This window comes from Eufriesea mexicana, unplaced genomic scaffold, assembly GCF_001483705.2.
Source record: "Eufriesea mexicana isolate 0111107269 unplaced genomic scaffold, ASM148370v2 scaffold3185, whole genome shotgun sequence".
In the NCBI taxonomy this organism is placed as follows: Eukaryota; Metazoa; Arthropoda; class Insecta; order Hymenoptera; family Apidae; genus Eufriesea; species Eufriesea mexicana.
The window spans coordinates 80425-93561 of record NW_016911209.1 but is presented as its reverse complement, the minus strand read 5'-3'; the positions used below and the strand labels follow the sequence as shown (position 1 = coordinate 93561).

The window sequence follows — 13137 nt, the reverse complement described above, 5'->3', positions numbered from 1 at the left end:
TCCTGCCAGGTTATCGTATCGGACAAAAGCCCTAAGGTTTAATCGCTTCAGCAATTTCTCAGAGCGAAAGCATTCAGAGGATCGTCCGGGAAAACAACCGTCGACGATACACGGAAAAATGGTTGAAGCAGGGGGCATTAAAGATAGACAAACGTTTTAAAGTTGATGCGTAAGACGAGACAGAGGGGGAGAAAGGCTCGAGGCGGGTGAATTAATCGGACTGCAAGAAAGGGGGACGAATTTGTCGTTGTCCCGCGAACACGCCGTAATAAAGGGAACGTATTACTCAGCCGTGTGGGTATTAATCGCAAAAAAGGCCCATGATCGCCACGAAGACGTCCGCGCGCGTGTCCGCGATAGCATTATTACGACGTGGCCGAGAAATTTCCCCCGCGTCACCGGAACATATTGCGTTTCCCAGACGCGCGAATGATGTATGATCCTGGAGGATGGGACCCGGAGGATGGGACGAGGAGCGACGAATGAAAAGGCAGGCCGAAACTTCTCGCCGGAGAAAAGGGAGCGTTTCGAGGGACGACGTGTACAGACTGTCTCAGAAGTGCAGGTCGATCAAAGAGGAGACGGTTAGGGATGATGAATGGAACCTTCCTCGTTTGATAAACGCTTTATCTTTCGGTAACAAAGATTTAAGGACGGAGATCTCGAGTTGTAAACGTATACACCGTGATCTATGATCGATGTTAACGCTGTATTGCTTAACCTTTGAACACGAAAATGCATTCAGTCGACACTCAGCATATATATTCTAATTTAATTATTAATTATAGTGCTCGCGATTGTTGCAAGGAATTTTCAAAATATTATTTTTAGTTATCTCAGGGGAAACGATTGAAATAGTAATTATACGATAATTGAAATAATTAAGTTCTGTCGCTTAAGTTCTATTCTTTATTTTATATTTTATGAACACTTGTTACGCGGAATAAAATACCGAGGCTATTAATTATTTTCAATAACTGTTAACGTTGTATCGTTTAATTTTTGAATAGGAAAACGCATTCATTCGACACGCGGCATATATATTCTAATTTAATTATTAATTATAGTTCTCGCGATTGTTGCAAGGAATTTTTAAAATATTATTTTTAGTTATCTCAGGGGAAACGATTGAAATAGTAATTATACGATAATTGAAATAATTAAGTTCTGACGCTCAAGTTCTATTCTATATTTTATATTTTATGAACACTTGTTACGCGGAATAAAATACCGAGGTTATTAATTATTTTCAATAGCTCAGTTTCCATATGGGACACTCGGCAGACTTTGGTCAAAGCTAAACTAAAATATCCCAGATGCGATCGATACGAGGAGTGGGTTGAATTCCCAAAGTCTACATTTTTTAAGTATTTTTATTAGGATCATCAGTATGCTATTTTGCACAAAACAGGATATAACCCGATATGTTCTACGCGAGATACAAGGAAATTTCTTTGGGGACACCATGATACGTAAAATTTGGGGAAAAAGAAAAGAAAATTACAAACGTTTCTCACCCATCACACGAATTATTAAAAATATTTAAAAAGAAAACTGTACCTAACCAAACACCCCTCGAGAACGTCAATTTTATACAGAAAAGCATCCACTACTCCAACCTGACCTTAATTCAATTTTATACACCCGTTGACGTGTCAGAAGCGATGTCATTCGTAAAACATTAAACCTCTCCTGTGTTCAAGAATTCTGTCCAAATTATACGACGCTCGTACAAACACGGGTCCAAAATTGAAGCCCGCATTAATCTTTCATCAACAAAACCTGCACGCTCCGTAACCGTATCTCCATCATTTAAACATTCATTTATTGCCATAAATAATACCAGCTTCCAGTAATATCCAATGTTTAACATACCGTTTAGTCTAGCGAAAACTAAATACACTATTAACGAAGCTTGTCCCCTCTTATTTGAATAATATTATAATTATAAATAACATCATAAATTAAAAGAAAAAAAATTAAAAATGAAAGCCAGACACTAAGCTAATGCTAGGCAACCATAGACGGTACAAGGAAAATCAATTTATTCCAAAAACGCGGTTGATGGACCACCAATCCTGGAACGCCCTGTACAAGATAAGAGACTTACCCATGCAGGACTTGCCATCGGATGACAGAGCTTTCTCGTCACCGTCGCAGGCGCAGAAGAAGCTTCCGTCCGTGTTCTCGCAGACCTCCGTGCATCCGCCGTTGTCGACCGTGCACTCATTGATATCTACGCAAACAGACGCGGGATTATTTCACCCCTTTATGCATGAGGAGTAACCACAGGGACGGGTCTAAACGTTCGCGGTATACGCGAGCGGAATACCATTCCCTTTTTGCCCTCCGCCGCGAGATGACGATTTATAAAATTTTCAAAACCGGCCGCGGCGTGCGCGGTATACCGATGAGCTATAATGAACGCGGGGACGCATGGCCACGTAGGAGGACCGGATTTACGCGGTGGGTCGCATTATGCGTGCTTATGCGTGCATACGCGTGCAGACCTTGGGAGAAAAGTGGATTGGAAAGCATTTGTTGCAACGCGGTTGTAATTAATCGCTGATTCGATGATGCGCGCGTCTGTCGAGCTTCTTTTAATGATCGCAGAGCTGAATTAAGCTGCCAGTGTTCGCGGTCGTCCCAAGTGCTTCGCGATATCGGGGGGCTGCGAGTTATCTGCTGACGTTGATTAATATTGGACTGGTTTCTTTTGTATTTAACGTCCGATGATAATGTTGGCAAGAAACACCGTGTTAAATTGTAGCAACTATTGCTAGTCGTTAATCAAATTATTCGTGAGCAGCTGAACTGGAAGTTGAAATAGAAAACTGACTGTCAAAATTATTCCAAATCGATACGAGTTAAATTGTAGTAACCATTATTACTCGTAAGTCAAATTATTTGCGAATATTAGAACTGAAAGTTGGAATAGAAAACTGACTGTCAAATTTATTCCAAATTAGAACTGAAAGTTGGAATAGAAAACTGACTGTCAAAATTATTCCAAATTAGAACTGAAAGTTGAAATAGAAAGCTGACTGTCAAAATTATTCCAAATCGATACAAGTTAAATTGTAGTAACCATTATTACTCATCAATGAAATTATTCGTGAATGTTAGAGCTGAAAGTTGAAATAGAAAGCTGACTGTCAAAATTATGCCAAATCGATACAAGTTAAATTGTAGTAACCATTATTACTGATAAATCAAATTATTCCCGAGTATTAGAACTGACAACAGAAATAGAAAGCTGACTGTCAAAGTTATTCCAAATCGATACAAGTTAAATTGTTGTAACCATTATTACTCGTAAGTCAAATTATTTGTGAATATTAGAACTGAAAGTTGGAATAGAAAACTGACTGTCAAATTTATTTCAAATTAGAACTGAAAGTTGAAATAGAAAGCTGACTGTCAAAATTATTCCAAATCGATACAAATTAAATTGTAGTAACTATTATTACTCATCAATGAAATTATTCGTGAATATTAGAGCTGAAAGTTGAAATAGAAAGCTGACTGTCAAAATTATTCCAAATCGATACAAGTTAAATTGTAGTAACCATTATTACTGATAAATCAAATTATTCCCGAGTATTAGAACTGACGACAGAAATAGAAAGCTGACTATCAAAGTTATTCCAAATCATAAGATACAATCTTTATATTTAATTTCCAAAAGATAGTATCTCTTCGTGTGACCTAAAGCTGTGCAATATTCTAAATACACATTTCGAATCCCTATTTAAATAATTCTTTCTTCCTGCTACGATTCCTAGTAATTCCTATTAGCAACGAAATCAATACATTTTTGAGATTTAATTTCCAAAAGATAGTCTCCATGAAGGGTATACTATGATTTTTTAAAACGTTCTCTATTTATTCCTTTTTTGCACGCGTCATCCCCTTTTATATACCAACTCCAAAATCCCAACAGAAACAAGTGTAACCTTTCGCAACTAGCACACAGCAGCTGAACCGGGCGGGTATTATTTCATAGACGAACGACTGGGGAACAAATCGGGAGAGTTAACAGCCGCCACACATCGTGCGCAAAATTGGAAAAGGGATTTCGAGCGATACCGGGTTGGCCTCCATTACTCGCAGGGTAACGAGCGTTTCCTTCTGTCGCGACGCAACAGCGTCGCAACGCATTCCTATCGAAGTTTAAGTTCCTCCATGCGAACGTACATGCGTCTGATAACGTGTGCGACGGTTGATCGTCTGAATGGCCGAGGTAAAACGACGGAAGGCCCCTTTCATTCGCATACAACGACTCCTCGTGGACGTGTCTGCATTCTTTCTCTAGCCAGCCACCGGCTGGCCGGTCAATTGTCCACCCGATGGCGGTAAATTGACCGAAATAGACGTACAAGGGTCGGCCAGATTGCGATTGCCTCGAGCGCTTTCAATGACCGCTAAGAGTGCTCGACTTCCGTCGCTTTCACGACCTACGATCGCGATATGCCGTACGACGCGGACCATCCGCGCGATAATGACGCGTCGACAAAATGGACGAGCAACGTCCCTTTTCGTGCACCCCATCCGGCCCCCGAGGTACACCACCAATCGATACAATACCGCTTGATTTTTCTCCCCTGCCATTCCTTTTGTCGGTTACGCGCATTCTTACTGGCACCCTGATATCTCCCGAACGTGAAAGGAATACTCGGCGAGATTTATTTCGTTGTCGGCTATGTGGGTTTATTTCGCTATTCGACTACTGTGAATTTCGATTTATTGCTGCGCCTTCCGAGGTACCGCGTCTCTCAAAACTGTCATTCATCGAATGGAGGAAACCTAAATAGTGAGGTAATAGGTGAATAGGATTGAATAGGGATACCACGATTGGCACGAAGAAACGTACGAATAACTACGCACGAGTGTGCATAGCTGTGCCTCAGGCTTGTGTTTGCTATACCGATATGATTAGGCTTTCGTGTTTTTGGAGAATCTTGGAAAATAAACTCACGGATGGTGAGAGCGTGTAGTAGATATATACAGATGGAGCGAAAAGGGTGAAGGAATTCGAGACTGATGAGGAGAAATCTTCCTAGCTGAGAATGCTTTCGAGCAAATGTATGTAGGATCGTTTTTGGGTGGATTTAATAAGTTATTCAATAAAATAAACTTGTAAATAGAATGACTGCGGCTGGCTCTTCTTTAGACTTTAACATCCTGTGTTAGACTGACTTGGACTACTTACACTGACTGACACATTCTTTCGCCTGCGCCCTTGTACCTTTATTTAAACTGTTCATTCTGTCCTTCCTTCACACTCTGGCTTTCTTTCACAATCATGCCTCTTTCCCCGCAACCTCGCTGGACCAAGTACTTCAAACACATGCCGCACTCATAAACTAACTTCCAATCGTCTGGATACACATCTATTCGATCCTTTTGCGCGTGGTCATCTCCTTTGTGATATTTTATTCTATATCCTTTGTCATATTTTATTCTATTAAGAAATCAACGATACTATCTTATGTCAATCCCTACAAATCCGATGCTACGTGTATGTCCATCTTTGAACTAACTCTGTGAGTAAATTGGAATAAAAATCACAACTGTCCGTAGATTAAACCCTGCTCGAAAATTTGTTATTCTAACGATTGGTAGACGTATTGCACGAAAGTAAGTCAGACTGAATATAACTTTGGTTTTGTTTCTCCCGAGAGACGAGAAGTATCGGATTATAAAAATTCTTGATAATAACGAAACTTCGGTAATTAAAGGATGGATACACTTGCTCTAAGGAGACAGGAGACTCGCCGAGTTTTCAAGACACAGACACTTAGCAGGACTTTGTTCGCACTAACTCGTTTAACTTCTTTTTGAAGGCACGTAACTTTTAACTGGCTCATTTCGTTCACGGAGCATCCACACGCGAATTTCAAGTGGCGTGTCACAATTAATCCTCGTCCGGAAGAAGAGTCTGAATGATACAAAACAGGATACCAGTCGGGATCTAAATTAACCGATTTGTCGTGCCCCTCGCGTTATGTGTTATTCATTGTGAAACTTCGAAGCAAATCTGAGAACTCTCAGCCAAGCTAGACAGCTTTTTATGCCACTTCATGAGCCTCGTGTGCACATATGGTAGACATCGATCCAACAGCCATATAGCAGGTGCCTGAAGAAAATGTATTACGGAGCGGAAACCGCTATTGCATAACTCCATCGCTAGATATCGTCTAAGAATATCGTGGACAGTTTCTGTATTATCTAGATCATTTACACGCACGTATTCCTATTTTCTTTCCATTTTTCTGATTATTTTTGAGATAACTGGAATCTCCATAATTTTACGAAAGGTGTACAAAGATATTCGGATATTTAATAACCTTTTAATCCTTTGCACTGTAATTGTTTTCCTAATTTAAACTCGGCCAACTCTGATTTAATTTCTCTGCTTTTGATATCACACGCGGTTATTTAAATTTTAATTGTTGATTAACGAAGCGATTGTTCGTAGAGAATGTATAATATCAAAGTACAAAGATATTCGGATATTTAATCATTTTTTAACCCTCTGCACTATAATTGTTTTCCTAATTTAATTTCGGTCAACTCTGATTTAATTTTTCTGCTTTTGATACCACGTGCGGTTGTTTAAAGTTTAATGGTTTATTAATAAAGCTATTGTTCGTAAAGAATGTATAATATCAAAGTACGAATATTTAGTTCATTGTTATTTATATTTTTTTAAAGTATGGTCCTTTTTAAAACAATCTCCTGCATGTAAATATGGCTTCCTGTTGCATGCTTCACGAAAGTAGACTGTTGTTCGCTTTCCATCTTTTATTTTTCGATTCGAGCATTCTATGCAATCATTATGTTTGCCTTGGGGAGCTGCCATTAGTATATGTAATTTATCATTTAAATAAAAAGACTTCCCCCTAATTTGTTTGATCAACTGTATGAAATGTCACGTCAAAGGTGACTTAATAGTTTTAGGGAAAAATAGTTTTGTCATGACAGAGGTGACCTCCTATTGCAAAGGGTTAATTCTTATTATTATTAATTTGCTATATCGTTAATTTCTTTTTATTATTATTATGGTGAAAGAGGAATATCGAAGAACCTCTAAAAATATCTCAACAGATAATATAATTTTGTAACTCAGTTTTCAGTTTCATGGATCATCACTCTATCCCAATACGATTCGAAGCATACAATCTGATGCAGACATTTCGAATGGAAAATCCCGTATGGTAGTGCACGAATAATACACTCGACTGCGTTGTCCACCCATGTATTACGCCCACATAGAATATAGAAAGCGATATAATAAGGTTGTAACGTCAAACTTGCAACTCTTTGATTTGGCACACGTGCTTTCGACATTGAACGACGAGCAACCATTTGTCACCGGGGGCCATCCCACAGTGACTAATCTGAAAGTCAAAACGGAGAGTGTCATGTACACGTTGACACCGATGTATATTCGCGATAAACAAATTTCACGCGGATCAGTGTTTTAAACTCCGCTGTGCACTTTGTTCGCGTAACAGGCTTTGTCTTCTGGTTTCAATCTACTTTGCACCGTGTTTTCATCCCTGTTCTGTTATAGTTAACCATCCCTCTGGCGATTGCCTCGTTGTTTTCATTGGAGCTAGTTATACTAATTAGCAACGCAGCGTAGAAACCGTCAATAATAGGAATATGATATGTTAAGCCGCTAATTATTACAAGCTTAGCGAGATAATTTGCAGACAGGTGGTGTATGTAACAATGGCGTCTGCACGTTATAACCTAGGAATCGTGTTTGAATTATTTTACAAATGTTATTATTGTAATAATAATTTTCGACTGACGCGTATGACCTTTCCCGCCATTTTTGTTTCATAAATATGTGGGGGCCTCCCCCACGTCTATTTGATGGCAGCTGGTCGCAGGTATCCGTATCCCTTTATGATGGTGTAGCTAGAAGGGACGGTAGAAAAAGGAAGGGGTGCGTTTCGTCCCGGGCCTGCTAGTGGACCCATCAGTAAGGCTATCCTAGCAGGCCCTGCCTTATACATTGGGATACTATTGGAAGGTCGGAAAGTTATATATATAGAAATTGGAGGTTTTCCGAGGATTTGCGAGAAAGTCCTCAAAGTCGGAATTCCTCTAGGGGCGAGGGTGAGAATGATGGTCGTTACAAATACATAATCTTGGGTAATAAATATAGTAACATCAGGTTGAGAGTCAGTGCGCAAGAACCCTTGGGCCCGTCTAGCTGGCGATGGGCAATAGACAGTGTTCTAGGGTTCAGTATGAATGTTTAAAGGATGTCTGGAGTGCACGTGGAAGGACGAGTGACTGTGTGCAAGGATCGGATGAACGGGATATTTAAGATTGTGTAGAATATGAGTGAAGAACGAAAGGCACCTGAATGTTTAGGGTACGTGGCCCATCTCGAAAGCGAGGCTATGGAAAATGCGTGATTGAGGAAGAAAGAAGACAGAGTGCATGATTTAACGCTAGATTTACGGAACCCGTGAATTTGACGGAAGGGTTGCTCCAATTATACGATGGTAACAGATTTAGTTAACTTATATTAAGACTGTTAATATAATATATAATTGTTTTTAAATTAAACTGATCGTTGAAAAAAAGGCACGTGGTTTCCTTTACCTGTCAATTTGACAAGTGTCCTTAAAAACAGGTATACAGATAGAGTCCGTGAACCTAGTGTTAAATGAGGGTACAAGGGCTGTCCTGGGACAGTCCTGTGGGTGAGCATAGAGAAGCATAGTGAAGCTAATGCGAGTGTGAATACGGTATTTAGTATATAGTCTTTTAGCTTGTACTTTACTCTAGTCTCTTAGCTCGTAATGAAATATATATATGTGGGATTGGAATAAGCACGGCCCTGAAAGAATGCCAAGTGTGTCTGAGCTTAGGATGGAAGTGACCGCGTGCAAGCGAATTAAGTGCAAAGAATGTTTATGGTAGGGTCGAGCGAAAGTTAGGGATGCGTCCAGAGTGATTGAAGTACCTGGCCCACGGAGATTGCGTGGAGAAGGGGCATGATTGAAAAGGAAAGTCTGGGTATGGAAAAGGACAGGATGAATGCTTTAAATAAGGGTGCAAGGGCGCGGGCAGTTCCAGTCTCCACAGTCGTCAGTCATGAACAGTCTACAGTCTCCACAGCCCCGGGAACAGTCTTGAACGGTCTCCAGGAGTCTTTAAGAGTTCTTAAGCTAGTGTCAGTATGTCGGTGAGAAGTCAAAGTCGAACGTGCCCATAGCGAATCCCTCTTGTTTCATAGCCGTCAATCTACGTATAAGCTTATTGTATTTTATTAAGAAGTAAACAGCGCTATTTTAGCCAATTCACCCAAACCGATCCCTACATATATATACTGGAATCAATAACACCTTTATTTCCGTATATGCCGATTGGAACCATATCCCTACATAAATTTATAGTCGACTGTTGGAAAAATTCGATCATAAATTACAACCGTAAATATTTGGATATTAATTATGGATCATGGGTGCTGCAATACGCGTGCATAAATTTTTAACTGGGAGAATAATTTTCGCTGCCAGGGAACTAGGTTACAAATAGAATGAGAACACGCGTTTCATTCTAGTTTACTCTCCTTTCGCGGTCATTTTTTTACTGAAATTTATGTCGCAGTTTATAAAATATTCCGTGCCATATTTGCGCGGGTATAATAGGTGTCGTCTCATTTAATTACAGAGAGCTAATTACGTTATCCTACATTTGTGACTTGCCGAGTAAATATAAAATTCGTTTGTCGCTGCACGATGTACGCGCAATTCATCGTGTTTATAAATGACAAATATATTCGATTAGTTACCAAAATTAATTGCGAGTGTACTTTGATATTGTTCGGACGGCTCGACTGCGTGATTTATTCGTATAATTCTGAATGGAATATTGAGAGCGACTTTATTGCGAAAGGAGACAATTCGCGAGTTACGCTGAATTTTGGAATATTTACTTCGCTACACTCGATAATCGATATTTACAAAAATAATAATTCTGTATGGAGATTACGAGTAATACTACTGCAAAATATTTTGATATCAACAGAGAAGAGTTTTCGAAGTTAAAATTCGATGATGCTATTAAAATTTTATTTCATCGAAGCTCACGTGTTATTATAACGTTAATCGTAGTATTTCAATGGAACATAATACATTTCAAAAATCAATTCTCAAGCAAGATTATTCGTCAATCCAGAAAGTAATTCCGATATTTCCATGTTTCAGAAAAATAATTTACCCGAGGATTGAAAACTATTATAACATAGTTGTATTCAATAACTATAGTAGAGCAATAAAATCTATAAACATAGATTGTCATTACCGTCATTAACTCGTAATTCCTATTACTAGGTAACCTATTACTCATTAAAAATTCACATAATTGTAATTATAGTTACATTCCGTATAAAATAGAATGAAAGTATTCCATTTGAACTTTCACGTACTTTCTCGATATCTAACAATAACCTAGCTTTCGAATTATTTCCGTCAGCAATAACCAGCTGGTAAACAAACACACGAGACTTCGTTCAAAAAATCCACGCGAATGATTTTCGCGAATATTTATACCGCGAACTATTCACGTTTTCTACTTCAACCGACACGCGGTCTCGTTTCGAAGCCAAAGGAAAAACCTGTGAATTTTCACCGAAAACTTTTTCCAGCAAACGTTGCCATTTGTTCCGTATCAACTACTCCGTAAGCAAAATTATCGTTTAATGCGCTTCTAAATGCAGAGGGGTGAAAATTAGTATATCCCGACGCGAACATGAATGACCATGCACGCGAACAGTCGAAACGTTAGCGTGCACGCGTTCTCCGCGTTCATTGCACAATTCAAAACGAGAGAGAGAGAAAGAGAGAGGGCAAGAGAAAGACAGGGAAAATAGAAAGAAAAGACACGTACATACATGCAAGAAAAACAAGCTCTCGTGAAAAGTACACGAAGTTAACCGGTAATGAGACACTCGCAAAAACGAACGCTGTGTTCCACAAAAGTGAAAAGGGTACTTTGGCCAGGAGAGAAATTTTCACGGAACGTTACTGTTCTAACAATTTTCTGAACTTATAACGACGTCGGTGAAACTTGGCTGGGAAACGTCACGTCCAGATGAACGATAACGATAATCAGGAAAAGAAAAGAACGGAGAGAAGACGAAGAAGAAAGAAAATACGATAACGACTGCAGTCCTGGGGGAATGGTTAACGAATTTCCTGATGTCGGAATGGTATTTAGCCAGGGTATAATGAAAATACCGAGACAATAAGAAGGAATTACAATCTTCCTCGCATCCGGCGGAACGAGGCCATCGCGAAAACTTAGCGAGATCGGAGAAAGTTCGAAGAGGCTTGTTAGAAGTTCATTCGGAGCCAGGGAAATATGAATAATACTCGAAGCAGTTTTCCACGTCCGGTTCCGGTTTCGGAGGACCATCGTGAAAGAATCGACGTAACAGCCGACAGAACGGTATACGAAACCGAGAAACCAAGATCTCGAAGAAAGTTATTTTTTGAAAAGATATAATTTCACATGCAATCTTTCCAATTACAGCAACCCAAAACAGGATCGAAAAACTATCGAAGTTTTAATCAAAATTTCCCATGAATGAACTTCAATATTTTGAATTAAAATAAATAAAAATTCATTAAAAGTGTAATAAACCCGAAGACAGGATCGAGAAACTATCGAATTTTTAATTAAAATCTCCCGGGAATGAATTTTATTATTTAGAGTAAATAAAAATTCATTATAAGTGCAATAAACCCAGAAACTATCAAATTTTTAATTAAAATCTCCCGGGAATAAATTTTATTATTAAGATAAGTAAAAATTCATTAAAAGTGTAATAAACCCGAAGACAGGATCGAGAAACTATCGAATTTTTAATTAAAATCTCCCGGGAATGAATTTTATTATTTAGAGTAAATAAAAATTCATTGTAAATGCAATAAACCCAAAAACTATCGAGTTTTTAATTAAAATCTTCGAGGAATAAATTTTATTATTTAGGATAAATAAAAATTCATTAGAAATGCAATAAACCCAAAAACAGGATCGAAAAACTATCCAAATTTTAATTAAAATTTTCCAGGAATAAACTTAATTATTTAGAATAAGTAAAAATTCGTTGTAAACGTAATAAATAAATTCTGTCGTGTTATTTAAAGGAATAACAGTTCAACATGTCTACACATGTCACCTGCTAAATATTGCAAATGTAACCGTGGAAATCCCTTCGCGAACCGCGAAATACACAGCGCTTGCTGCCTATTAGTTCAATTACATACCGCACGGATAATTCTAAAATTACGTTCGATACGATATCCAATTACAAACTAACCGCGTACGTATCAAAACCGTATTTGTGTCAATAAGAAAATACGGCGAGAAATTCGATGATTCGGGAAATTATCGGCAGAGAGGTTGAAAGCCCGCGCGGTGCAATTACGGTTGAAGCATCGGTGGGAAAAAAGCTAGCCTAACACAGAACCGATCCGGCAGGGAGGAAACGAAACCTTTGCACTGGGTCCGAGGTAAAAAGACACGAAGAACGTTAGCTTTCCTAAAGCACATCGTTTCCCTCTATCCATCGAAGGAAAGACGGAGAGAAAAAAGGAACGCTCGACGCGAGTGCACCAAAAAATGAGCTATTCGCCCGCGATAAGAAAGGCCGCGATAAAAGACTCGAACGAAACTAATTCAGAATTTCTTGCGACCGAGCAAAAGACTTTTACGACGTCCTCGTCCGCGTATCCCGGCGGAAACTCTAAGAGCCAGCCGAAAGAACGAAAAAGGGACCCCCTTCCGTCCCCGCGCGCGCGCCATTCTTTTTCCTCTTTACTCATTCGCGAAACTGTTCACCAAGTTAATCTCCGCTGATGAAACTTCCCGACTGGAAGTTCGTGCAAACCAAAATTGCAGCCAAAAGTCGAACGATCCTCCACTATTCCTATTGTTCGCCCCCGTTCGACGTCATTGCCCCTAAAAGCGATTACCCTACGAGAGGATTCTCCAGACGACCGGCAGGGAATGTGAAAAAGTTCGCGATTATTTCATTATGGACAGGATAAAACGTTCTAATTTGCACGTGCCAGTTTCTGCCGAGACCTCGGATTCTTGTAT

General features: G+C 39.2%; 1 protein-coding gene across 2 annotated transcripts in view; it reads right to left on the bottom strand.

The window, feature by feature from the left end:
* Nucleotides 1-13137, bottom strand: part of LOC108550842 (uncharacterized) — a 102686-nt gene that overhangs the window by 23974 nt on the left and 65575 nt on the right. For both annotated transcript variants that reach the window (XM_017904736.1, XM_017904737.1), the window contains one exon: nucleotides 2111-2236. In XM_017904736.1, coding sequence (XP_017760225.1) covers nucleotides 2111-2236 — 126 coding nt within the window. The remainder of the gene's footprint in view (nucleotides 1-2110; nucleotides 2237-13137) is intronic.